This window comes from Callospermophilus lateralis, chromosome 9 (genome assembly GCF_048772815.1).
Source record: "Callospermophilus lateralis isolate mCalLat2 chromosome 9, mCalLat2.hap1, whole genome shotgun sequence".
NCBI classification, from domain to species: domain Eukaryota; kingdom Metazoa; phylum Chordata; class Mammalia; order Rodentia; family Sciuridae; genus Callospermophilus; species Callospermophilus lateralis.
In genome coordinates this window covers 76228422-76254404 of record NC_135313.1, presented here as the reverse complement: position 1 = coordinate 76254404, position 25983 = coordinate 76228422, and the positions used below count along the sequence as shown (strand labels likewise).

Sequence of the window (25983 nt, the reverse complement as noted above, 5' to 3'; positions counted from 1 at the left end):
TATGTATCCTCCAAACTAGGTGATATCTCAGAAATACAGATAAGATCTGAGTTTTTTTCCCTAGCGCTGAGGATCAAGCCCAGAGCCTGGTGCATGCTAGGTAAGTGCCATACCACTGAGCTACACTCCAGGCTGAGCTGGGGCTTTTAAATTTATAAATAGTTAATAATTAACTGGAACAATGTTGGAGGGGCTAGAATCTACTGACATTTTTTAAATTACAAAGGTGGCACTATTTAGTTAAGATACAGTTAGGATTCCTAATGACTATTAAACAAAAAAGAAGCAGATCATAAATGTTTATCCAGAAGAACAGAATATATATTTCTAGATTATTATTTTGTCTTTTTTTTCAAAAGTCTCTTAATCTTATGGAAAAGACTAAAAAAGAAGAACTATAAACCACAACTAAAAAGTAGAACAATATGAGAAGAGAAAAGGTAAACTTGAAAAATAACAGGACTTTTAACAGAAGATCAACTGGAACATCCCAAAATATTACTAATGAAATGAATAAGGAAAAGAGGAGGCTTTAAATACAAGAAACATTTCTGTACCAGAGTTGTAAGGAAATCAGATAATATGCAGCAAAGAGATAGAAATATGAAAAACATGAAAAAATTGTTGAGAAACCACAGATAGAATAAAGATCAAGAGTTGTGTTTTGAAACAAGAAAAAAATGTGACACAGACAACAATTTAAAAGACAAAAAATGACTAAGAATTTTTCAGAACTGAAACGAAAAAGGAAGCAAGCCAAGTCCTGACCAAGAAAAACAGATCTATAAGACACATTGACACAAAACTGTAGAAAAATCAAAGATGAAGAAAAATATTAAAAGAAAACAGAGAGCAAAAGATTGAATACATATTTTTAAAAGCTGTGATTAGACTGTCAGTAGCTTTCTTATCACCAAAAGGGCTAGGAGATAATATAATATCTTCAGGATGGGAAGGGAAAGGACTTTTTAAGCTAAAATTCTATAATCAAATAGAATATATTCAAGACTGAGGGCAAAAATGTCATATAATTTTGCAACCCCAAAATCTCATTGAAAGAAATATTACCAGAATGTATTTCAGGATAAAGAAAAAGAAATAAGAAAAAAAAAAAAAAAAAGAAGAAGAAGAAGCATGAAAAAAGTAAATGAGCATAGAGAGGTGGCACATAGAGAGCATAGAGAGTCTGTAAACCCAGACTCCCAGGAGGCTGGGGTAGGAGGATTGCAAGTTTGAAGCCAGCCTGGGCAATTTAGTGAGATCATATCTCAAAATAAAAAGTAAAAAGCCTGGGGGTGTATCCTCAGTATCTCTCTCCCTCCTTCTCTCCCCACCCCACAATGCACACATGCAAATGAATTTGTAAACACATTGGTAAATCTAAATCTAAACAAGGATTGATCATGCTGGCATTATTATTCCCAATGGCCAATGTGAATAGGAATTAAAAACAAAGAGGAGTGAAAATCATAGACAACTGTTGCAGGCCAGCCATGGGCTTTGTGTGTGTGTGAACTATAAGCATTTGAGTATATGAGAGGCCCGGCCTGATGTTGCATGCTCTTTGGGCCATGCAACACATGTGGGCACTTTCCTTTGGATCTGCCTTTGATCTCACACAGCATCTGAGATGGGTGTGACTTGCCAAGATGTCAATCTACTGATCCCAAGACATCATGAAGCTAGACTCAACCCCCTGAAGCCTGACCCTTTGCCTTATTTGGAAAGAACATTCCATGGAACCTCTCTTTGTGTCCCCCTTTATAAAAATGAAGAATCCAGGTACAAGCTCTATCTTTCCAATGGACCCCCTAAGGTTGAGAGCTGCCACTGGACCCCAAGAAAAAGGCACTTTCTGTCTTTGTGTAATTATTTCATGCCAACTCAATTTTACCTGCAGTGACCCTCACTGATTTAGTAGCATGTTGCAGCAGACAACATTAACATGAAAGGTAGGAGAGGAGAAATTGTAGTTAAAGCATTCTAAGTTTCTTAAAGGAAGTGAATGGAGGAAAGTTTTGTCTTTGACTTGTCTTAACAGTACTTTTTGCAACAGTTTTATTGAAGTATAAATAATAATAATAGGACAGCACATAGTTAAACTGTCCAATATGATAGGTTTGGCATATGTGAAACCATCACCATATGATTATATCCAGCACCCCCAAATGTGTTCTGAGAACCTTTGGAATTCCTGCATCCCAATTTTCCTCCCTTCCACAATCACTGGTTTGCTTTCTGTCTCTATTTTGGATTCTAGTTTGTATTCTCTCTCAAATTTTACATAGATTTATATAGTATATATACTTTTTAAAACCTGACTTTTCTTTTTTTATTGTTTTATGTTTTTAAATATATGACAGCGGAATGCATCACAATTCTTATTACACATATAGAACAAATTTTCATATCTCTCTATATAAATTATGTTCAAGCCAATTCATGTCTACATACATGTACTTTGGATATTGATGTCCATCACATTCCTCCATCATTGCTAACCCCCTGTCCCCCCTTCCCCTCCCAACCCTCTGCCCTGTCTAGAGTTTGTCAATTCCTCCCATGCTCTCTCTCCTTACCCAACTATGAGTCAGTCACCCTATATCAGAGAAAACATTCGCCATTAGTTTTTTTTTTGGGATTGGCTAACTTTACTTAGCATTATCTTCTCCAACACCATCCATTTACCTGCAAATGCCATGATTTTATTCTCTTTTATTGCTGAGTAATATTCCATTGTGTGTATATGCCACATTTTTTTAATCCATTCATCTACTGAAGGGCATTTAGGTTGGTTTCACAGTTTAGCTATTGTGAATTGTGCTGCTATAAACATTGATGTGGTTGTGCTCTGTAGTATGCTGTTTTTAAGTCCTTTGGGTATAGACTGTGGAGAGGGATAGCTGAGTCAAATGGTGGTTCCATTCCAAGTTTTCCAAGGAATCTCCATACTGCTTTCCATATTGGTTGCATCAATTTACAATCCCACCAGCAATGTATGAGTGTGTCCTTTCCCCGACATCCCCGCTAGTACTTATTGTTATTTGTCTTCATAATATCTGCCATTCTGACTGGAGTGAGATGGTATCTTAGAGTATTTTCTTATTCCATATAACTATTTTAAGATTCAGTTATACTTCATGTATCAATGGGTCACAAAACTTTTGAATGATGAGTAATATTTCATTGTTTGAAATATGACATAATTACTTATTCCTTTATTTATTGATGAAAAGTTTACATATATTTATTTATTTATTGATGCTGGGGATTGAACCCAGGGCCTTGTGCATGCGAGACAAGCACTCTATCAACTGAGCTATATCCCTAACCCCAAGAGTTGATTTATTTTTGATCATTCTAAGTAAAGCTCCTATGAACAGCAAGTCTTTATATGGACCTATGTCTTCATATTTCTTGGGTAAATATCAAGTGAAATAGCTGGATCATATGGTAGGGTGTATGCTGCTGCTTTTTTTTTTGTGGGGGATCAAACTCAGGGACAGTCTACCACTGAACTACATATACAGTCCTTTTTAATTTTTATTTTGAGGCAGGTTCTCTTAAAGGGTCAGCTTTTTTTTTTTTTTTTTTTTTTTTAAAGAGTGAGTGAGAGAGAAGAGAGAGAGAGAGAGAGAGAGAGAGAGAGAGAGAGAGAGAGAATTTTTTGATATTTATTTTTTAGTTATCGGCGGACACAACATCTTTGTTTGTACGTGGTGCTGAGAATCGAACCCGGGCCGCACGCATGCCAGGCGAGCGCGCTACCACTTGAGACACATCCCCAGCCCCAAGGGTTAGCTTTGAACTTGTGATCCTCCTGTATCAGCTTCCAGAATAGCTAGGATTCAGGTGGAAGCCATTGTGCCAGACCAAAATGTTTACATTTTACCCAACTATTTTTCCAAAGTGATTATATCATTTTACAATCCCACCAGAGGTGATTGAGAGTTCTAGTTAACCTTATTCTCTCCAATACTTGTTATGTTCTTTTTTAAAAAATATTTTAGTTGTATATAGACTCAATTCCTTTATTTATTTTTATGTGGTGCTAGAATCGAACCCAGTGCCTCATATTTGTAAGGCAAGTGCTCTACCACTGAGCCACAACTCCAGCTCCTTGTTATGTTCTTATTAATTGTTTGTAGTTGGGTGTCACTGTGATTTTAATTTGCATATCCCTAATGAGGAGTGATGTTGAATATTTTCTCATGTGATTATTAACCATGTGTATATTTCCTTGAGCATCTGTTCAAATATTTTGTCCATTATTTTGAGTTTTGAGAATTCTTCATGTAGTCTGGGCACAATTCCCTTATTTTCATATATATATATAATTTTTTGCAGTTATTTTCTCCTGCTTTGCACTTTCTTTTGTTTTGTTAATTGTGTCCTTAAGAAAGTAGATGTTTTAAATTTGATGAAGTCTAATTTATTAATTTTTTTTCTCACAGACATGTCTAAGAAATCTTTGCTTAATCCAAGGTAACAAAGATTTCCTCTTATATTGTCTTCTAAAGTTTTATAGTTTTAGATTTTACACTTAGATGTATAATCCATTTTGAGTTGCTTTGTAATAGTATGGGTGTGTATCAAAATTCAGTTTTTGCATGTGGATATCGAGTTGTTCCACAATAATTTGCTGAAAAGACTATCTTTTTTTCCATTCAATTGCCACTGCTCCTTTATTTAAAACCCATTGTCCATACATCTATGACCATTTCTGGATTCTTCATTTTATTTTGTTGACCTTCCTGCCTATCTTGATGCCAAAATCATACTGTCTTGATTACTATAGCTGTGTAATGTCTTGGAATCAGGTAGCATTAGTCCTTAACTGTTGTTCTTTTTCAAGTTGTTTTCTGTGTTTTAGGTCCTTGTATTTTCACATGAATTTTAGAATTGGCTTGCCAACTTCTATTTAAAAAGTCTTATGGGATTTAGTTTTGGAATACATGAAATCTGTAGTTGAATTTGGGGAAATTGTCATCTTAAAAATAATAAATCTCCTAATTTTTGGATACAACATATTGTGGTTTTCAGGGTTTGTGTCTTGTACATCTTTTGTCAGATTTATTCCCAAGTATGTATATATATATATGTGTGTGTGTGTGTGTGTGTGTGTATGTGTATTTGAAGTATAATTAATAATAATAGGATAGTATATATAGTTTTATATATATAGTTTTCTTTTTTTGTGGGGCTGGGGATGTACCAGAATTGAATTCAGAGGCACTCAACCACTGAGCCATATCTCAGCCCTATTTTGTATTTTATTTAGAGACAGAATCTCCCTGAGTTGCTTAGCATCTCATCCTTGCTGAGACAGGCTTTGAACTTATGATTCTCCTGTCTCAGTCTCTCAAGCCACTGGAATTACAGGTATGTACCACTGTGCCCAGCAGTATTTTACGTTTTTGATGCTATTATGAATATTATGTCTATTTAAATATTTTGAAGGTTTATTCCTACTATGTAGTAATACATTTATTTGAGGCTTGTGTATTTTATATCTAGAAACCTTGTTAAACTAAAATATTACTTTTGGCTGCTATTTTAAAGATTCTATTCCATAAAATTTCCTATGTGGAAAATCATGTCATCTGTGTATAAAGACAGATTACTATTTCTGCTTGAAATTGAATACCTTTAATTTTGCTTTCTTGTCTTATTACACAGGCTAGAATTTCTAGGACAATAGTAAATAAATATTGAATAAAAATTATAAGAGCAGATACTTTTTCTTCATGCCTGATATTAGCAAGAAATCATTTAGCCTTTTTTATTAATTGATATAGGGTTCTCCAGAGAAATGGAACCAACAATGTGTGTGTGTGTGTGTGTGTGTGTGTGTGTGTATTGTATACATATTATATTTCCCCTATCTCTCTACACACATACACATATATAGATAGTCCATGTGTATACTGTGCAAGAAGGAATTATATCTCTGATCTATATTGAGAGATGCTGAGATTATTTTAAGAAATTGGCTTGCATGATTATGGAGACTGGCAAATCCAAAATCTGCTAGTGAGTCAGCACACTGAAGACCCAGGAACGAGCCCATGTTGCAGTTCAAGTTGGAAAGCTGTCTGCTAGGAGAATTCCTTTTTGCATGTGAAGTTTAGACTTATACAATGTTGTCTCTTTACCTTACATCCCACCCTGAATATAGACTTGAATCATAGCACCCCTGAGCTATTTTGTAAGCACCTAGGAAGGACCAAACATCACACAGATACTAGTCATAGTTTTATGGAGTTTCTGAACAAATATTAGCAGCCACCTTTCTTCAGGTTTCTTGAAATATGAGAAAAATATCAAGAAACTATTAAAGCTATTATTAATTGGATGACAAAAGCATTCCTAATTGGTTCAAGAGGAGAGGGGGGAATTGGAGAGTTGAGATATGTTTTTGTCAGTTCATTGTTTGAAGAAAGCTATCTGAAGCAAAAATTGAAAAAGTCAGGTTTAAACTTGTTTAAAATTGAGAGCAGTATCTCTTGATTAGTGCTCAATAACTACTTTTCAAATGAAAGTAGATGAATAGGTGAATCATGAAACTTTTGCAGATATATATTGGTCAGTAACAATCCCGCTACAATTTTGGATACTACCATTTCACAGTTTTGATCTGAGACTATCAGTGGTTGTGTTTATCACATCACTTACCTCATTTCTACATAACTACACAAACCAGGAGAATTTTAGGGTTTTATTACTCCCTTTTTAGGATAATAAGTAAACTTAGCTATAAAGCTGTTCCTTACCCTTAAAACTTGAGGAAATACCCATAAAACAGTTTCAATCCCTCAAATACTCCTCCTAATCTTGTAGGAGTATTTGTTATGAAAGAAGAAAGAGTATCTTTGAAAGCAATCACAATCATTTTGGGGTATCCCTGACCAAGCCATCCCTGACATAGCTTCCAAATTCTTGATGCTTGGAATGTTCTAACATTTCAGTTGAGTAGATTTTTGTTTTTTTCTTGGTGGTGCTGGGAATGGAACCTAGGGCTTTGTCTGCTCTAGGCAAGAACTCTATCAACTATCACATCTCCAACTCTGAATAGACAGTTTCAAAAGACAATTTCTTTTTTCCATATTTTACAACATTGGCCACAATAAATCATATATATTAGTGGTCAGAAAATGGCATATGTAGTTTAAAATGATTGCCTGACTTTAATTTTGTGGGGATGACAAGTGCTACTGTCTAAGTAATAGAAATGTCTTCTCCTTTCTTTGTCATTGTGCTCACACCAAAACAAAAATTTTCCTGATATGTTGATTAATTCCCTCAGGAATTTCACAATCCTATGGAATGTTTATTTCTACTCTTAATAATAGTTATAAATAACAATCAAACATTAGAGAAGGCAAAACTTGAAATGGCCAAAAAGTACTTTTGGTTCATGAGTTTGCACACTTTGTCCTTGGCTTCTCTCAAAGTGTGAGATTATAATAGAAATTAGATGTGATAAGACTGAAGGGGAGAAAAAGGTCTTGGTTACTGGCAGAAATATGACCAGAGGGAGCCATAAATGTAATAAAAAGGCTTTCTTGACTACAGAAAAGAATTCCAGACTTTATGCCCAGATGGGCAATTCTCTGGGTGGGCTTATTTTCTGAGTCATTCAGACCCAATTATTACAGTAAAATTAATACATTCTTGGGTTAAAAATGTCTTACCTGATCTAGCTAGCTGCTTTCTTTCTCACTCATTTTCATTAGTTTGGTGTATCTGTATCTGTTTACTCTTAGATCAGTGGCAGCTATCACAACTTTGATAGAGTCTCACTTTAGAAATACAGATTGCATTTATTCAGAATTTTATAGTCTCTCCCCTTTTAAAACAGTCTAAAAGTGGTTTATTTATTAGGATACATATGCAATATATTTGTGGGTATCTGATCTCTACATTTTTGGTGAAAATCTCCTGTTACTTCAACAAGTCATTGAGCATCTACTATGCTCAATCTATCTTGGAGTTTATAAAGCCAAATGAAATGTGGTCCTTGGTGACTGAATTGTGGTAATTACCTCATCTAGATGCACTTCCTCCTAATCATGAGAATAACAATGATAAATGCACATCAGAATTACTAGAGTGGCCCTGTTAAAAATATACTTGCTCCTGCTTAGGGAGATTCTGGTATATGTGCAGGGACCAAGGTGTGAGTAGTTTTAACAAAAAGCTCCCCTAAGTGAGTCTAATAAACAAGGGTTAAGAAACTCCACCTTACCCTATGAAAGAACTAAATGAAAGAATTCTGCCACAAGTAAATCAGGTGGATGCCCTTGAATTCTACTACACGGGTACCTGGTAAGGTTGTTTCTATTTCCAAGGGTTCATAATGGGTAGTAATCGTCTGATCTTTACTATTGGACAGGTTTGGGCCCAGACTTTTCTGTAAAATACCTGGCACAAGCCTGCTTTGGAGGAATAAGAGTTGCCTCCCAAGATACTGTCATTCTATTCATCTCATAGAAAATATGGTTATTTGTATAAAATATCTTCTTTACTAGACTGGGAAGCATTGCAGACTATGGGCAACACTCTCCCCCACTTCCCATGGAAAAGAGTAACTCATACATAAGAGCATAATAGGTGTTTGACAGGTGAGTTTTATTATTATTTTTTTGAGGTACTAGGGGTACTCTACTACTGAGCTACATCCCCAGTCACTTTTATATATTTATTTATTTATTTTAGACAGGGTATCTTTAAGTTGTCGAGACTGGCGATTTTTCTGTCTCAGCCTACTGAGTCGCTGGGATTACAGGAGTGCGCCACAGCACCCAGCTATGAGTGCTTGTTTTTTAGTAGAATTGAATCTTTCTTACTCAATTCCTAGGATCTAACTACATATATCATAAATGATATATTTCTGTATAAAACATTTCAGTCACATTAAAGAACGTATAACGGCATATATAAAGAAAAAAAGAACACAAAGGCACCCATGGTCCGACTCCCAGTTTATAAAATAACGTAGGCAATACTTTAGAAGTCCCTTCTTCAACTAGAGGCTTTCCAATAGTAAAGATCTTCTGAATTTAAATCTAAATGCCTGCATTCACCCATTGACTGGATTCATTCATCCACTTGTCAAACGTGCCTAGGGGTCAGATACGCGGTGCCGGAGGTATTAATTTCTACTGTTGGGGTGTGGGAGATCAAGAGTGACATAAACCATCTCCAGAGGGGTCTAGCATGCTCTTGCTGCGAACAGTCCCAGCCCAGCGCGGCCCTTCAGAGCGGGCGTGGCTTCTGCGTCCGGACAGTGAGGGCAGAAACTACTGGTCCCGGCAGTCTGCGGGGCCGGTGGGCGGAGCTGGGCCGGGGGCGGGGGCCGGCGAGAGGGGGCATTGTGTCGGCGAGAGCGGAGCCGCGTTTGTCTGCCCGAGGTGCTCGTTGAACGTGCTTTGGGGTGGCCGGCTGGGGTCTGGAAGTGTCAGCTGCGGCCGCGGCCCCGGCGGGAGACCGAGTAGGAGGGAGCACGCGCCCGCTGACCGCGATCGCTGGCAGGGGGCGGTGTGCTAGCGGAGCAACATGCACAGAGGCGCCCGGCGCCCTGACGACCCCTCCTGTGGAAAAGAGGCCGGGGCCGCGCTGGGGCGGCGGAGAGCATGAGGGAGGCCGGGGGGCGGCTGGGCTTGGAGCGCTGCTAGGAGAGGCGTGCGCTGCACAGTCGCCGGGGCGCGGCGGAGGGCGGGGAGCAGGGCAGGTCCGCCAGCGGGCGCGAGTCGACCGCCGGGAGCTGTTGTGATTTCCGACACGGGAGCGAGGGGCCCGGAGCAACCCCTGACTCCAGCGCGCAGCCGACATGGGCAACGCAGGGAGCATGGATTCTCAGCAGACCGATTTCAGAGCGCACAACGTGCCTTTGAAGCTGCCGATGCCCGAGCCAGGTGAACTGGAGGAGCGATTTGCCATCGTGCTGGTGAGTGCTCGTCGGCTGCGGGGCGCGGGGACCCGGGCCCCGGGCCAGGCGGCGCAACTGACCTCCGCCCCCTCCCCTTCGCTCCGCGCGGGGAGCAAGCCTCCTGTCCCAAGGGGGAGGCTTACACCTTCTCCATTGTGGTTTCCCCGCCTTGCTTCTTGCCTCCCTCCCCCTCGAGTACCTCACGTTCAGACCTCTTGTGGTGCCGGGATGGGGATAGGGGCTCGGAGCGGGCTGCCGGGCCAGCCCCGAACCCATTGTCTGGCGGGAGAGGCACCTCGCAACGCGTGTGTCGGGGTGGTACTGCGAGTGTGGGGAGGGAAGGTGGCGCGGGCCCGGGAGGAGGGGGCGATGAGCCGCTAAGGCTTTTTGTTTTAAAAACAAAAACCCCGTAAACCTGGAGCCCCATGCGAACTGTACTTCGGGCGCCCAACCCTGGGCCTGTGGGGTCCCTGGCAGATGGGCGCAGGTGGCTGGCCGCAGGCGCTGAGTCGGGCGGTTAGCAAAGGCGAACTTGGAGGGCGGACGTTGTGGTTTGGCAGAACTGTAGCTCCCCCGAAAGGGAAAGAGGAGGAGACCTGCAGCAGTGGGATGCCCCGGTCCCTAAGCGGGGAGGCGGCATCTGAAGCCCAGGCGGGGGAGAATCTCAGTGTGTTCTCTTTAGTCTTAAATCACATAAAAAAATGTGCAATTTTGCAGCGGCATTTTGAAAGCTGTTCTGACTACATGGGCGACCCCCGCCCCTCTTCTCCCAGCTTCTCATATCCAAGACTCTGAAAATTCCCTTCTTTCTCTTTTCTACTGGGACTAAGTTTCTGGGCCCTTCCCAGTCAGAGACTATCCTGCTGTGAGTTCTAGCGGGACTGGTGACTTTTCCCTTGCTCAGCCAGGGTCTGAGATGTAGCTGGTCCCCAGACCAACAGTTTTAGTGCTCAGCCTCTTTTTAAGGGATGTTGGGAAGGAAACGAGCGAGACGGGACGCATTCCTCTTCCTCACACTTGTACACTTCCCTTTTCCTAACTGGTTATCCCCAAACCTGACAACATTAGGCAGCAAGAGGAACTTGTAATTCGGGTAGTCAACGTCTGTGACTACCTGCAGGTTTTGAGGCATGTAGCCTAACAGTTTTGGGGAGTGACTGGAGTCCCAGATCAAAAACCAGTTTTCAAATGTTTTTGAACGGTGGCTAGGACATTTAAATTCCATTTCTTCCGGACTTGAAAAGGTTCTTGTTTGGCTTGGGGATGGCAAGTTAGCTTTGTGCTTGCTAGGATAGCAGAGGCTATGAGCTTTTTCAGGCCACCTGGAAACTGGTGTTTCAGTGGAGGAGCTAGATGATGTTGCCTGTCTTACTTTGCAACGCCTGTGATCTCCCACAGCTGCTTCCACGTTGTGCAAGATGGGACACTCTGAAACGAAACAGCCTAGGCTTAATTACTTCTCAAGGCAGCCTGGGTACATACTTGACCCGTCTTTCCAGAGACAAACGTTTTTCTTCAAACCGTTCCTACAAGACGTGATTTTAACTCCTTGCTTTTTCCCTCCATGCTGTGGTGCTGTGTATAAGTACCTGGAGTGGAGCGGAGCAGCCAGTGACACAGGGAAACCAGTGCAGCAGCCATAATAACAATAATGCAATTAAGTTCTGCTCAACTGGAATAGCATTTTTTTGCATGAGTTTTCAGTTACCCTGTTGATTAATAACACATGGTATGAATTAATCTTTAGAAAAATAATGTCCCTTCATTAACATGGTGGATTTGTTTTCCTGTTAAGTCTAGCAGTCACAAAGTTAATATGTAGACTTTTATGACTGTATGTCACAAGCTCCATGGGGCCATTGTTGATTATTGTGGTTGCTTTTATTCTGCTATGTCTCTCACAGTTACTGGATGCAGTTCTTTTTAAAGTTGTTTACAGTATTTTGAGCCTCTCAAACAAAAAACAAAATCCAAAAATACCAGGCTGTACTTTTTTGAACACAAACAAAACTTTCTCAGCTTGGGGACCCTGTTAGGGACACATTTGTACTCTTCCAACTGAGTTCCACTTCCTCTTGGGAAAATCTATGAGCAGAGTCAAAGAAAACCCTCCCAAATTATCTAGTGCCATATGTAGATGATATTTCTTGTCTTTTTTTTTCCCCCCTGAAGTTGTATATACTGTGTTCTTAACTTTGCTTTTCTCTTTTGAATTGCTTGAAAATCAGTTGAAAGCGTTTGAGTCTGGAGATCAGATTGAATGAGAAGTTTTAGGTGGCAGATTGTAAAGCATATAATATGTGGAGGAATTCTCTATCCTTAGTCAACAGGAGTTATGTTGGTGTTAATGACATCAGTTTTATTTCTTATACAGATCATGTATGGGTTGTGGGAGGGAAACTAGAGGTAATACTGTATAGAAAAGTGTACAAGCACCTCTTTGTTAGTTTGATTTACTTCAGTATTAACGAACCCTTTCGGGTAAGGGAAATAATTCTTCCCAACCTCCAGCTCTATAGTATTTAAACCCTTGGGGAAAAGTAAATAAAACTTAAAATGACAGTTTTTTTTTTTTTTAAGTTAAATTATCTTGACAGTGGTTCATCTTATTTCTTTGCAGGAACTCTCTAAGAGTCCAAACTTAATGACTGTAACCCCTCCCATCATCAGTTTGCATAGGTTGAATTGTATACATCCAAAAAATTAGTGCATATGAATGAAAAGAAGAGATGACAAGGCAAAAGACCGAATTAAGATTAATAGAGGGGTAAACTTGGGTTGGGAATGTGGCTCAATCGGTAGCGAGGTCGCCTGGCGGGGCGCTGGGTTCCATCCTCAGCACCACATAAAAATAAAAATGTTGTATCCACTGAAAACTAAAAAATAAATATTAAAAAAATTCTCTCTCTTTAAAAAAAAAACTTTTTGTGAATAATTACTAGTAAAAGTGGATCTACATCTTAGAAGTTTAATCCTCCTAAAGAGAATCTCTCCCCTCTAAGCTTATGTTCAGCATTATTATAATAGTTAAAAAACTTAAATATAAGAGACAATATTACTCAATGTATGTATTTAACCATTTGCATCTTTGTACCTACCTTTCAGGTACACCTGTAAGGTGATATACCTTTGCATGCATATATACACTACTCCCATACATGTTCAGTGTTTGTTACACTTTTCAATGGAAATGTTTTAAATTAATGAGTTCAGTTATTTACTTTCATCTTTGTTCTTTTAGGGGATATATTTTGTAGGTGACTTTGACCTGTATTTTTTTTTTTTTTAGTATCACACATTTATGATGAAATATCCATGTGGGTCTCCATTATATTTCTTAAACATTGTCTAATTGTTGGGCTCTCACACACACAAATCCATCCTTCTCGATTTTCAAAGTTGATGTTATTAAGGTGATTCTTAGTGCATGTCACGAAAAACTGACGATCTTTATCCAGGATTACCCCCTTTTTTTTTTTTTTTTAAACATTAAACACTCCATGATACTGTTCACTGATTTTTGACTTGCAGTCAATTTACAACATAAAATATAAGTCCTCCAATGCCTTTGTCAAAGAACTGTCCTAAGGATTGTTTCTTTGAACTTCAGAGAAAGGGATCATTTTAAGCCCTATGTTTTAGTTGCTGTATATCTTTATAATATCATATATGAAAAGATTAGAAAGTAACGTTTTAGGGCAATGCTATGTTTGATATTGAGAACTGCTTTGATATCTGACTAATTTGATTCAATTTTCTTTTCAGTTTATCTTGAGATTGAACACTCACTTTGCATTAGGAGGGAATAGGAATACTTTCTGAATGCCTATGATATTACCCTGTGCTCACCTGTTCTTGTATAATCCTCACAGAAACTCCAACCATCAGCAATATTATAGATGCCTAAAGACAATTGCCTAAATTGCCCCAAGTCATATAGTTATTAAATAACCAATCTGGAATTTTAACCCAGATTTGGATCTCTGTTTCTCTTTCTCCAGGCTTTCTCATTACATTATGCTTTCTTAAGCCTATATTTGCAAATAAATAAATAAAAGGGCCTAGGACTAGCAGTAAAAAAGTTTTAAAATCTGGTAAATGCAAGTTTCAGAATATATAACACTGGCAGAAATTTCTCAGAAGTGACCAAAAGTAAGGTGCACTAATGTTTCTCTTTAGATGTTGTCCCTTTTGGCCATCTGTGCTATACTCTTCTATTTTCAGGCATGAAAATGGATGTGTTTCAAAGTTTTTCTTTTCAAGACAGGTTTGAAACACTTTGGCTAGCTAGAAAGCTTAGGTTTTGCAAACCAGAGGGAAGAGCAAACCTGTCATTGGAATGTGTACCCTTCAAATGTAGTTACCTATGAAAGGGACAAGGAAGGTCAAGTTGTAACACCCAAGTTTGTTTCCCGTTGCAAAGTGTCCTTCCCTTTCTACCACTTCCAAGGAGAGTATTTGCCTTGGGATCTGTTGAGCAGATGGATCTGTGGGAATGTAGTGAGGCCATCACATGCTGTTGATTTGTTTTCTCACATCCTTTCCCCTGTTGTGAGGGAAAGAGAGTGTGGAAGGGGGCAGAGTGTTGTCACTTTGAACTATTACATTTTCACCCTGGGCAGTTAACTCCTTGAGCTGTGAATAGATGCTTGCAGTTATTACACATATCATCATCAGCAGCATGCATTTTTTCTTCTAATGAACCAATAAAAACTGAAAATATATTTGGGTATCTAAGCAGTTGATTGATCAAAGGGTATTCTCTGATGCAAATATATGGCTCCAAAGAAAGATAGCAGCAAGGTAAGCTGATGAAATTTGGGGGGAAAAGGTATGCATGCTCTTAAATTCTCATGGGATAAGAATTACTTTTACCTGTGAGTTCTCATTTAGCAAAGAGCATTGGTCTGGGAAGCAGGAGACCTAGTTTCTAGAATCATCTGTACCAGTTTTAGCAAGCTGAACTCTTTCCCTGGTTTCTGGCTTTCTTTACTTGTGAATAGGAATTAAATTTAGCACAACTGTTAGGATAGTTGTGAGCTGACAGAAATCATAGCACTTGGAAGTGTAGAATTTGTAGAACACAATAACACTTGTGATCCTTCAGCTGACTTGGCGTTCTGTTGCTCTTTTATGTGGATGTGTGCAGCTATGTTCCATATGATCTAGAGAGTAGAATCCCTAGGGTCAGTGACCGAAAACCACATTGGCATAAGGAGAAATATTTAACATTTAGAGTTGTCAAAAAAATGCATAGTAAGTCCTCTGTTTGAGTTGTTTTGAGCTGTGTAAAAAATGCTGGTGACAGGAAGGCACTTCCCACCCTAAGATACAGCAAGTGCATTATCAGCTTGAAAGCTGCTCCCCTCCAGAGGTAAGGCAGCAGCTGTAGGTGTGGACATGGAACTGTAGCACCTGGGAGTGGGGAAGCTTTTTGTGTAGGTCTCTCTTGGGCACAAAGAAAAAATAAGTGAGTGTAGGCTCATGTTTGTTTTAGGAATTCATTTATTTTTACAAGAACTGTTGCCTGAAGGACTTGATCTTAAGGAACTGTGCTCTTGTGTTCACACTCAGGACTTGGGGGGATAAGGACAAGGTGAGGTGGTTCCCTGGGTCTCATATTTAAGATGTCATAGATGTCAAAAAGGTTGTGAACACAAGAAGCACTGATTAGATGACCGTCTCTCTTTTGCAAGAGGGCACTGGTACGTGGAATGCTTTCAGAAACAAGAGCTTAGAAGGAAAGGTGAATTACAGGCTATACAGCTGCTTGACCGAGGCTCTGTTATAGAGTGGCTTTTTATGGAAACATTCTCTTCCTAATGACAGGAGGTACCTTCCTATAGAGAGAATTTATGCACCATCTTAGCTTTTACCTACTTGAACACTGGGGACAGAGATAACTCATCCCTGGTCTTCCCTTTGAAATTCTGTCCATACTGTGGGGAGATCATCTTTTCCCTCCCCAGTCACCCTGTTCTCTTCTCCAGAACCCTGACTTTCAAGATAAAGCCAAGGACTCTGCAGTTCCAACTGATATGTTTTGGAAGTAATGTCCATGAAAGAACTGGTAGCTGGAGAACTGCCTCACGGACTGTGAATCACAGATGTGGAGTGGAACAGCTGGGAATTCTTAAATTTGGAAGTAGCTAGTCCCTACTTGGTGGTATAGTGGTATTTGATGCAGAGGAATACATTATTTTCACACCCTTAAAAAAATAAAAACATGGCCATTAACTAATGCTGACAGGTGGGCACTTATCATGAGTTGTACAGTTTCTGGGACCAATTTTTTTTTAGTGTCTGTGATCCTCCAATATCTTCAGTGTTCTTATGTAGCCTGTAATTGGCTTAGTGACCCCTACTTCACCTGTAGAAATAGTTTCCTCTTAGTCTACTTTTTTCTTTGCTGAAGAAGTCTGTTGCATTCTTGAGCCCCTGTCATCCATTGTCAAGAAGCTGAAAACCTCAAGGAGCTTAGACCTTAGATCTTCAAAAGTCATCTTGACTGACTTCTCTCTGGTGGATGGAACCTATGGCCAGGTTTATCTTAAACTTGTTGGCTTTGGGAAAGACATCATTGTTCTCATATTTGGTCATGTGACTGGTTCTAGGACACTAAAATGTGACTGATGGTGCCTGAAAATAATCTCACTGGTCTCAAGTCTTGATTCAGGATTTGCTCAGGAACCTGACTTCCTTTCCTTGTTCGTTTTTTTTTTTTTTTTTTTAATGGAAGTTTGGTAGAACACCTTATTTAAGGTAGGATAAAGAAGAGATTGGTAAGGTAAAGCAGTGTTTTCTCAACGTGGCTGTGCATTGATATCACCTGGGGAGCCTCTTAAAGTAGTGATGCCTGGATCTTACTTGCAGAAATTCTGATGAATTAGGGATGTGACCTAGGTATTGGGTTTAAGAAGCTTTCTGTGAGATTTGAATGTACAGTCCCAGTTGAGATCCACTGTGCTAGAGGAGTGTTTTCCCTAAGCATACAAATTAAAACCATGAAAAAGATGAAGAGTGTTAAGGGTAAGGTGGTGTTAAGGAAATAAGATTACAGTGCACACCTGTAATCTAAGGAGCTTGGGAGGCTGAGGCAGGAGGATTGCAACTTCAAAGCCAGACTCAGCAGCTATCTCAAAATAAAAAAATAAAAATGTAATAAGGATGTGGCTCAGTGGTTCAGTGCTGCTCTGTTCAGTACCAAAAAAAGAGATTGAGGCAGGGAGATTACAAGTTGGAAGTCAGCTTCTTATAGAGATCCTGCCTCAAAAAAAAAAAAAAAAGAAAAAGAAAAAAAAAAGCTGGGGAACTTTGCTCATGTTAAAGACCTCTGGGTTCAACCTTCAATACTGAAAAGAAAAAAAAAAAGACAAAAATTAGGTACAATTAAGAATAGGAGAGTTAAAGAAAACTGAAGATACTTGATTCAAACAGAAGAAGCAAGATGAGAAAAATAGAAAAAAAAGAAAAGCCTGTTGAATAGTAGATTGAACTATTTAAGAAATGACTATCAAATTACTGAAAAAGAGAAATTTCAGTGAAAGTTTTATGTATTATGATATAAGATTGAGCAGTGACCCTGAGGTGTACTGTTGGGTAGAACTAGCAAAAAATCTATTGTGTTTTTTGTTTGGGCCTCTATTCTCAAGCTTAATTGTTTGTTGGTTCAATGTAGGCCTTTTGCTTTGATCTCTGGTTTTACCACTTACAAAGACTTGATGAGCTTGGCTTCCTGGAGTGAAATTCAAATACACTTGTGAAATGTAAACAACATTCATTTATTAAGAATCCTATAATCAAGGCAAATTGGCATGCTTATATAAGCAATTAGCTTTGAGAATAGAAAGATAAATAGGATGCTAGGTCAAGAATGAGCTGATTCTTCTCAATGCAAGACTCTAGTTATTCCTTTATTATAACATGAGCAAATAGATATTCCTTTTATTCATAACCTTTAACTTTTGTTGTTTGAGAGCAGTACATGCTTTTCTGCAACTGAGAGGATAGAAGCAGTTATTGTCTGTTTTCATCTAAATAAATATCTCCAACAAAATGTATGTGAGGTGATTTATGACTAGATAAAAATTTTTAGTAATTGGGATTAGGGCTAAAGAAAATATGGATTTGGATGGGAATACTAAAGGATCATTATGGGGGTTTGTTCTGGTGGCGAAGGTAAAGAAGATGACTGTTTTACAATGTCAGAAAGATTGGAAAGAATCTCGTCTACCTTCGTTGAATGTTCTTTTTTGATATAAAAGGAAGTATTATGGTAACCAATAGCAGAAGAAATTGAATACAGCATGATCATCATGGACAACGCTCATGATCTGCATGTCAAGATCATCATGACGACGTTCATTTTTGCCTAGTGAATCCGAACAGCCAAATGTCCTTGTGGATTCTGGGGAACCAAAGTGCAAAGGCAATAAATTGGTGAATAGATTTGTAGTTTTAGTTCTGGTTCTTTATTCCGCCATATGGTCAGCTTTGTGGTACTTCTGAGAAAACTTTCTCTTTTTGGTCACAGTGAGGTATATTAATTAATTGGGCTTTATTATTCCCAGGGACTTTCTGCCTGGTGAACCTGGAAAGCCCGTTTGGTCCTAAGGTCTTGGGACTGGGATGCCATAAACTTGGAATTGGTGACTCCCTGGGCCTTCTATTGCTGTCTCCTCAGTGCATCCAGATGTGTACTTGGAGAGACCATTTAGAACCTGTGGCCTCCTGGGTTTGTGGAATTTTTCAGCATGCCAGTGTTCAGCCTCTCTCACTATCCTGTGCTGCATAGTAGAACATTTTGAGTCTCAGAGGGTCATTTTGGAAAGTATTTGTTTGACTCAGAAATCTCCAGATCACCTGTGAATTTAATAGGTCCCTGTCCTCATTTAATGAAGTAATTTTTTAATATATATATATATATATATATATATATATATAATATTTATTATATATATTATAATGTTTATTAATTTATTTTTAATCTCACCAATAATTACTAGAAGTGATAAGGTTGGCTCTGTGATTATTTTTTATTGGTAAGGGAGAAATTTAAAAATTATTTTTGTTTATTTCTTTAGAATGATGTTGCCTAATCCTCTGCTTTAACTGATAGCAGAAGAAATCATCTTCAGACTGGGCGCATATTTGTGACCAGCCTTCAGATCAGGAATCAGAATCTCATCTTCCCAGCCATTCCTCAGATTTAGTTAGACTGGTCTCCTTGTCTCCCTAGGCACAGTTGCTTACCTGAAGTTCTTTTCTTAGTGGTAGCACTTAGGTGAAGGAGAGTAGGCCACAGGATTGTGCCTTGTGGTCTGATTCTAAATGCCTCAAACCATGAGGTTTCCACCACTTCCTTTGAGTGATTTCCTCAGTTCAAGTGGGCCTAATGGCTTAGGAAGTATTGCTGCTTTTAGTTATATCATCATTGATAACCTTAGTGGTATTTTCATGTGCGTGAATCGTATCCCTGTTTTTCATAATACTAAAAAGAGAATGTTTTGGTTTATGTTTCTATAATAAAGCATAAATGGAGAGGGATTTTTCATACTGAAAATGATCATTTGCAGTTTTGGTCATTCATCCTCGGAATTACACATTCATAGATACAAGTTTTGTGTTTTCCCTTTCGAGCCAATGTCCTGCCCCTTTGCTTTCATTGTCTTTCTTGATGACTCTTGAAGTATTAAAAGGCATATGATCATGAATTTCATTGTGTGGGGTTTTCCTATCTGAGTCATCTGATCTAATTCGAGGGTTCTTGGACCATGTTTGTTGTCCGTGATTTACCTTCCTTATACTCCTCTGTAACTTCTGTGCCCTTACCAGACTTCTCATCTAAGCAGCCACGTTGGGCCATCTGCTCTTCTGTTTCTTTACAGGACCCTACTTAGATATTCCTTTATCCCTGTCCCCAGGACAGGCCTGCATGTTCCTTTCTTTACATCTTTTCTCACAGTGATTTTCCTGGATAGAAAGACTTCTCTGCTTACTGAAACTATATCTAGCTTTAAAGACTCTTGTGAAATACAACCTTTTCTAAGTGTCCTTACAGGTCCACATCAGCTGGAGGAAGCTGGGAAAACCAACTTGCCTTACTTTGATCTCTTTATAGTGTGGATTAGCTCTCTTACTCATGAAGTAGTTGATTAAATATCATCCATGTGAGGTGTGACTGTAAAATAAGGAGATGCTTTTGTGTGTAGCTTTGTGGTTGCTCTTCATGTTCTCAGCCATCATTTATTTACATCTTTGTTTTATCTGCCACTTCACATTGTGGACTTGTGGAAGCCAAGGGTCATGTCTTCTAGACCCTGGCAGCTGCTTCTCCAGCACAGAGCTTGACCAAAGGAAGATATCAGGAGGTAATTACTGTTGTTTAGAGAACACTGCCCACTGAAAGGCCTGGGAATTTGAGGAGCTGCTTGAAAACCTATTTAACTGACCACATTGGGTTGGTGCATAACCTGCCTTTGTGCCTAAATGATACTTTTGTCACAGATTCTTACTTATCTTGGTTTTGCCCATATGACTTGATTGTAGTTGGTGCCCAAGAATACTAAATGTTCAGAGATAACAAATTGGCATCATGCTCCACTTGACTCCTTATGGAAGACTTATGACTTAGGAGAAATGGAGGCCAATTGAAGTGGCCAAAGACAATCAGTGGTTTGCTGGACAAGGTGGCACATGCCTATAATCTCAGCAATTCGAGAGGCTGAGGCAGGACAATCACAAGTTCAAGGCCAGCCTCAGCAACTTTGCAAAGGCCTAAGTGACTTAATGAGATCTTGTCTCAACAAAACAAAACAAAACAAAACAAAAAATAAGGCTGGGGATGGAATTCAGTGGGTAAGCACCCCAGAACCAAAGAAAGATAGATAGAAAGAAAACCAGTAGTTTGTCACTGTTATTTAGCAGGTAGGTTTGTCATAATGTCCTGTTATCAAGCGAGTAGATAACATAGTAACAAGGGCTTTCTTGAAGAAACATGTCTATCATGATGTTTTCTTTTTTAATTTGGAGTAAAACAAGTTTGAGAAGAATTCCTTATTTTGGCATTTTAGTGTTTTGCTGTTTGCAAAGTGCTTTCAAATTTTCATTTGTAAATCTAAATTTTTTTGAGAAATGAGATATGTAGGGCATGAGAGTTTGTGGCTTGAAGTTCTATAAGAAGGCAGTGAAAATTTTGATCCAGTTTGTTCTAAAACCCAAGAGAGCATTCTGCTGTCGAGTAAGGTAATGCATAGGAGCTTTCTCACCAGGTGGGTACTTGGTAAGCACCATCTCTGGTGCTCCTGGCAACCTTTGAAGGAAGGTAGTATCTTCCTTTCACTAATGAGATGGTGGGACTCCGAGTGATGAAGCAGCCACTACCAAACAATGGAGTCAGGATTTAAACCCAGCCTTGTTGATGAAAGAAACTGCTTTTGCACTACACCATGTATGCTTTCAGAGTTAACTGTGAGATGTCTCTGAATGTTGCTTTTTCATTCTTTGTGGACTAGATGCATTAATTCCATACAATAGCTACTATGTCTGTATTCCATAGAGTGCAGCTTGTCTTATATGCTGCAAAAATCTGACTTTAATCTCAAGGGTCTGAGAATGTAGCTGGGAAAGCAAACAACAAAACACCCAGAGATTTTCATAATCAATATAGTTGCAGATATGCAAAGCTCTAAGGGTTCAGGAGGAAAGTGTCATTCTACTTTGAGTGTTCAAAACAGGTTTCTGTGGAACAGGAAGTAGGGACTCAGCTTCTAAGAGTCCAACTCAGTCCCAGCCACAGCTGAGCTTTTTCTTCTGCTTTGTGTGGATTTGCTTATTTGCTATTGCTCAAGAAAGAGTGATACTTTAATCAGTCCAAAGGTATTTATTGAGCACTTACTGTGGGCCAGGCAGGTTTGTAGGCACTGGCTAGATGCAGTTCTGAACCATGGCAAATGCATGGTTTGCTTTCAGTTAATTTGCAGCTTAACCAGCAGGGCCACTGGGGAAAGACACACATGAAAGGGGTACAGAGATACACAGGGGACTGTTGAGATGCTGAAAAGTGCTAGGAGGACAATAAAATAGAAGATCGCGAAGTGTTTTCATCTCCAGTGAGATGGGAGGGATGAGAAGGTCACATGTCTGAAGAGCAGGTCAGAGCCTCCAGGCAGCAGAAGGAGCCCAAGTGTGATGTTTCTTTCCCTGTTGGCTCTGAAGGGGCTTCCACGAACCCTGAAGCAAATAAAGTAAACAGCATGTAGATGATGCAGCCCATTTGACTTCAGACCTTGTAAGCCTCTGGGGAAGTCTGAAAGTAGAGACCAGGATTCTGTTCCTTTGCTCCAACAGAGACATTTCTTGTGAATGGCTTTGTGAGGTCACAGTTCTGCCTCTTCCTAAAGTCACATGACTTTAAAACAAATGATCATTTCAGGTGTGTCACTGTTCTAGACACATGGGGCATCTGTTTTGGCAATGGGGTATTTACTGATAATTGTGGGTGGTGCCCTATATGAAGGCCAGTATTGAGACTGGCCCATTTCATCTGCTTGAAGCCATACATGGACCCAGGGAAGGCAAAGTAGAAATAAATTACTTTATTGCTTTAGCTCCGGCTAATTTGTTGTTCAGATTCTTTTCATGTTTTTTTTTTTTTTAAAATCTTTCCTTTAAAAAGATTAAACAGGTGTTTGATTCTAAAATTAAAATGTTATATATAGTTAAGATTACCTCTAAAATCCTTTAAGTTGCACTTACAAGTACAGAATGCATATTCTGTACTGAAACAGATTCTTACACATGTTAAAGTTTGAGAGCTTTTGAGCTTGACTAAAAGAGAAGCCATAAAAGAAAAATTTAGACCATTCTATACACAGAATTTTCAAATCATTAGCAGTGACTGGAGAGTGATAGATGGGAAATGCTAATGTATTCTCACCTGCCTATAGATTTATTTGACTCAGTATCATAGTGAATCTTTAAACATGTATTAGTGGGTTTGTGAGGATTTAATGCATGTGGATTTGATATATGCACATGTACGATAATATAACAGAGGTTGCTTACTGTGTGTTTCTTTGTGTGTGTTCTGGGGTTCTGGGAACCCAGGATTTGGCATATGCTAACCAGGTACTTGACTACTGAGCTACATCCCCAGCTTGTGCATTTCTTTAAATATGAACAGTAGTTTAGGAACTTGAAAGGTAGATACCATCCCTGTTTCTTATATGAGATGCCCAGGATTAGAGAAGGAACTTGCCGGAAGGGACCCATTTCTAGTGGATATCAGAGCTGAAAAACTGAGCCTCATTCACTTGGAAACCATATTCCTAATATACTGTTTGACTTTCAATTAAAAAAATGCAAGATTAACATAAGCTGTAAGTATAGTATAAATAGAATAAATATAAAATGTTTCAAAAGAAATTGAAATGCCTGTGATGGTAAATTCAACATCTCTCCAGCCTGCATTCATTTTGTTGTTATAAATCCAGAACAAATAGTAATTATATATGCTTTGAAAAATTAAAGATAACATAAGAACTGGATGAATAGGTCACTGTCCACTGTTTGTGATCAAATTGGCTTTTTTCTTTTTCTCTGGTAACAGTTGTCCTCTGAAGGCGTTCTCAAGGCTCTCTTTCAGACAACCGGCCCTGAACCTTTGTTTTTGTAAATGTCCCTAGTAAAATGGTTGGTTGTTATAGTTTAAAGACAGTGTGGTAAGCCTTTTGCTCAGCCCCCAGAGATAACCCATAGATATGGACTTCTTCCAGAGAAGAACAATTGCTTTATCTTGTATCAGTGGGCCTTATGTTGGAGATTGCTTATTTCTGAAAAATAAATCCCATGTAATCTCTTTCAATGTTCTGTTTGAGTGTTTGCACTAAGCAAGGCACTATTAAGATGCTGGGATGCATAGGTGACTAAAACATTCTCTCTACCTTAAGGTATTAACTGCCTAGTAGAACACAGAGGCCTGCAAGTGGAGATGGTAGGATTTTTAAAGGTATTTGTCATGTATGTATGCTTTATATGTAATGTGCTATCAAAGGACATATTAAGGTTGAACTTTTATACCATTTTAGGTTAAGCTGATAAATCTAGACTGTTAATTTGGGTGAAAATTGTAATATATAGATAAAATGAATTTTGCTTAGTGCCTGAATGTTTAAAGCTCTGGATATATGTCTGTGTAAACAACAGCCTTTCAGGCACTAAGGGGATTCTGTCTCAAATTGCAATAGACTATGAGCCTTATACCTATGGTTTGCAAGTGTCAGAAATTGAGCAAATGTCAACCAAACTCACTTTGCTAGAAAGCTTTCTACAAAATTTATTAGTAAATATGGACATTGGACCTTATATAGGAGTATTTATCTGAGCTATTAAAGAAGGAAAGAATAAGCTTATTTATAAACACAGACTTTTTGGCTTTAGACCTGAGTTTGAATCAGAATTTTTGCTGCTTGTAGTTGATTAATCTTTTCAGGTCTGGGGAGCCCATTGGTTATAAGAGTTCAGGAGCTATTTCTTTGGATTGTTGTGAATATTACTTGATGTTGCATATAATGGAGTCGAATTGTGACAGAGATCAGCACTTGACAAAAGTGATAGTTCTTATTACTTTGTATAACCCCCCTCCCTTTTTGGTTGAACTTGATAAAGCATTGACTTTAGCTCTAGACTCTAGACTATTGGAACTCTAGTATAATTCATAAGTAACTTAAGTTAAATCATCAGCCCCAGGTGTGAAAATTGATGAACAAAGCTGGGCCCCAGAGTGCTAGTACTGAACTGGTAATGGCTTCTGCTTGCTACTCTTGCCTTAAGGTTGCACTTGTTTTTTGAGATGTGAATATTTTTAAAGGTCTGGTCCATGTAGGTAACCTCTACTAAACATTTTATCTTGACTCCTGTATATTTTATACTATCTAGAAAAACAGTCCTTGGTATTTCATTCACTATTCCATTTCAGGGCATACTGAAAGTGTCATTGTTTTTATAATTAGAGCATGCTGTGTACAGTGCTGTGACCACTAAGCAGCTAGTTCACATGAGAAAACACATTTAAGGTCATGACCATCTGAGCCTTGAAGAAACTGCTGTTGAAGTTTTGTTTGGCTCTAGCTCCATTCCAAGATGGATAGGGGTCATTTGGATTTTATTTTGAATTCCAGTAGTGGCTAAGGGTGGGGGGAAGAATTTGTATAACTTGTGTATAGATGGGTTTTTATTTGATTGATTAAGAACATTGTTCAGTAGGAACTGCTTTGTTTCAAATCAAGAACACAGTACCATCTGACTTGTTCTAGAAAGCCAAGAAAGAGGAAGGTTGCATTCCCTTCCTGTATTTTTTCTCCAGAAGGTTCTGTATTAATCTGTTTGGGTTATGTACTACTCAGTCTATCTGCTGAAACAGAGCTAAGCTTCTAAAACAAAGGGCAGTCCCAAAGCAAAACACTATCACCACCCAGAATGAAAGCCTAGAATTTTCTGAAGAGGCACGCTTCTTTTTTACTTTTGCAGTGAGGAAAATTGTTTACTTGTTCTCGTCTGATCAATGTCACTTTTGCCCTGAATTTTATAGCAGCAATCTAATTTTTTTAAGTTAGTGAGATAAAGGACTATCTGATAGCACTGTCAGAGTACTGTGAGATAAAATTCTCTGTTCTCAGACCCTTGAGGGTTCTTAAAGTTGCGTGGGCTAAAGCTGCATGCATTTTTTTTTTTTTTTTTTTTGTGTGTGTGTGTGTGTCCTATTTCCATATCAAGTAGCCTTAATTTTTGGATTTTAGTAATGAAGGTATGAACCCATTCTGTCAAACTTCTTATTCCTTTCATTGTAACCCATAGTCAGCTTAGAATTACATAAAAGGACGTAATAAACCAACTCTAAGAAGGTCCAGATGAAAAGGATTATAATATGGTACAAAAATATTAGCATGCCTGGCCCAGCCGTGTGACTCATTTCTTTTGGAGTGTTCATTTTGACAGCTTTTTTGAATCACACATCAATCACATTGCTGGTGTTTTTGGCCGGGTGCTAGACT

General features: G+C 38.8%; 1 protein-coding gene across 3 annotated transcripts in view; it reads left to right on the top strand.

Annotated features, from left to right (window-relative positions):
• Positions 1-9419: 9419 nt before the first annotated feature.
• Fmnl2 (formin like 2) overlaps positions 9420-25983 on the top strand; it is a 282989-nt gene continuing 266425 nt past the window's right edge. For all 3 annotated transcript variants that reach the window (XM_076865569.1, XM_076865571.1, XM_076865570.1), the window contains exon 1: positions 9420-9949. In XM_076865569.1, coding sequence (XP_076721684.1) covers positions 9833-9949 — 117 coding nt within the window. In that variant the 5' untranslated portion in view covers positions 9420-9832. The remainder of the gene's footprint in view (positions 9950-25983) is intronic.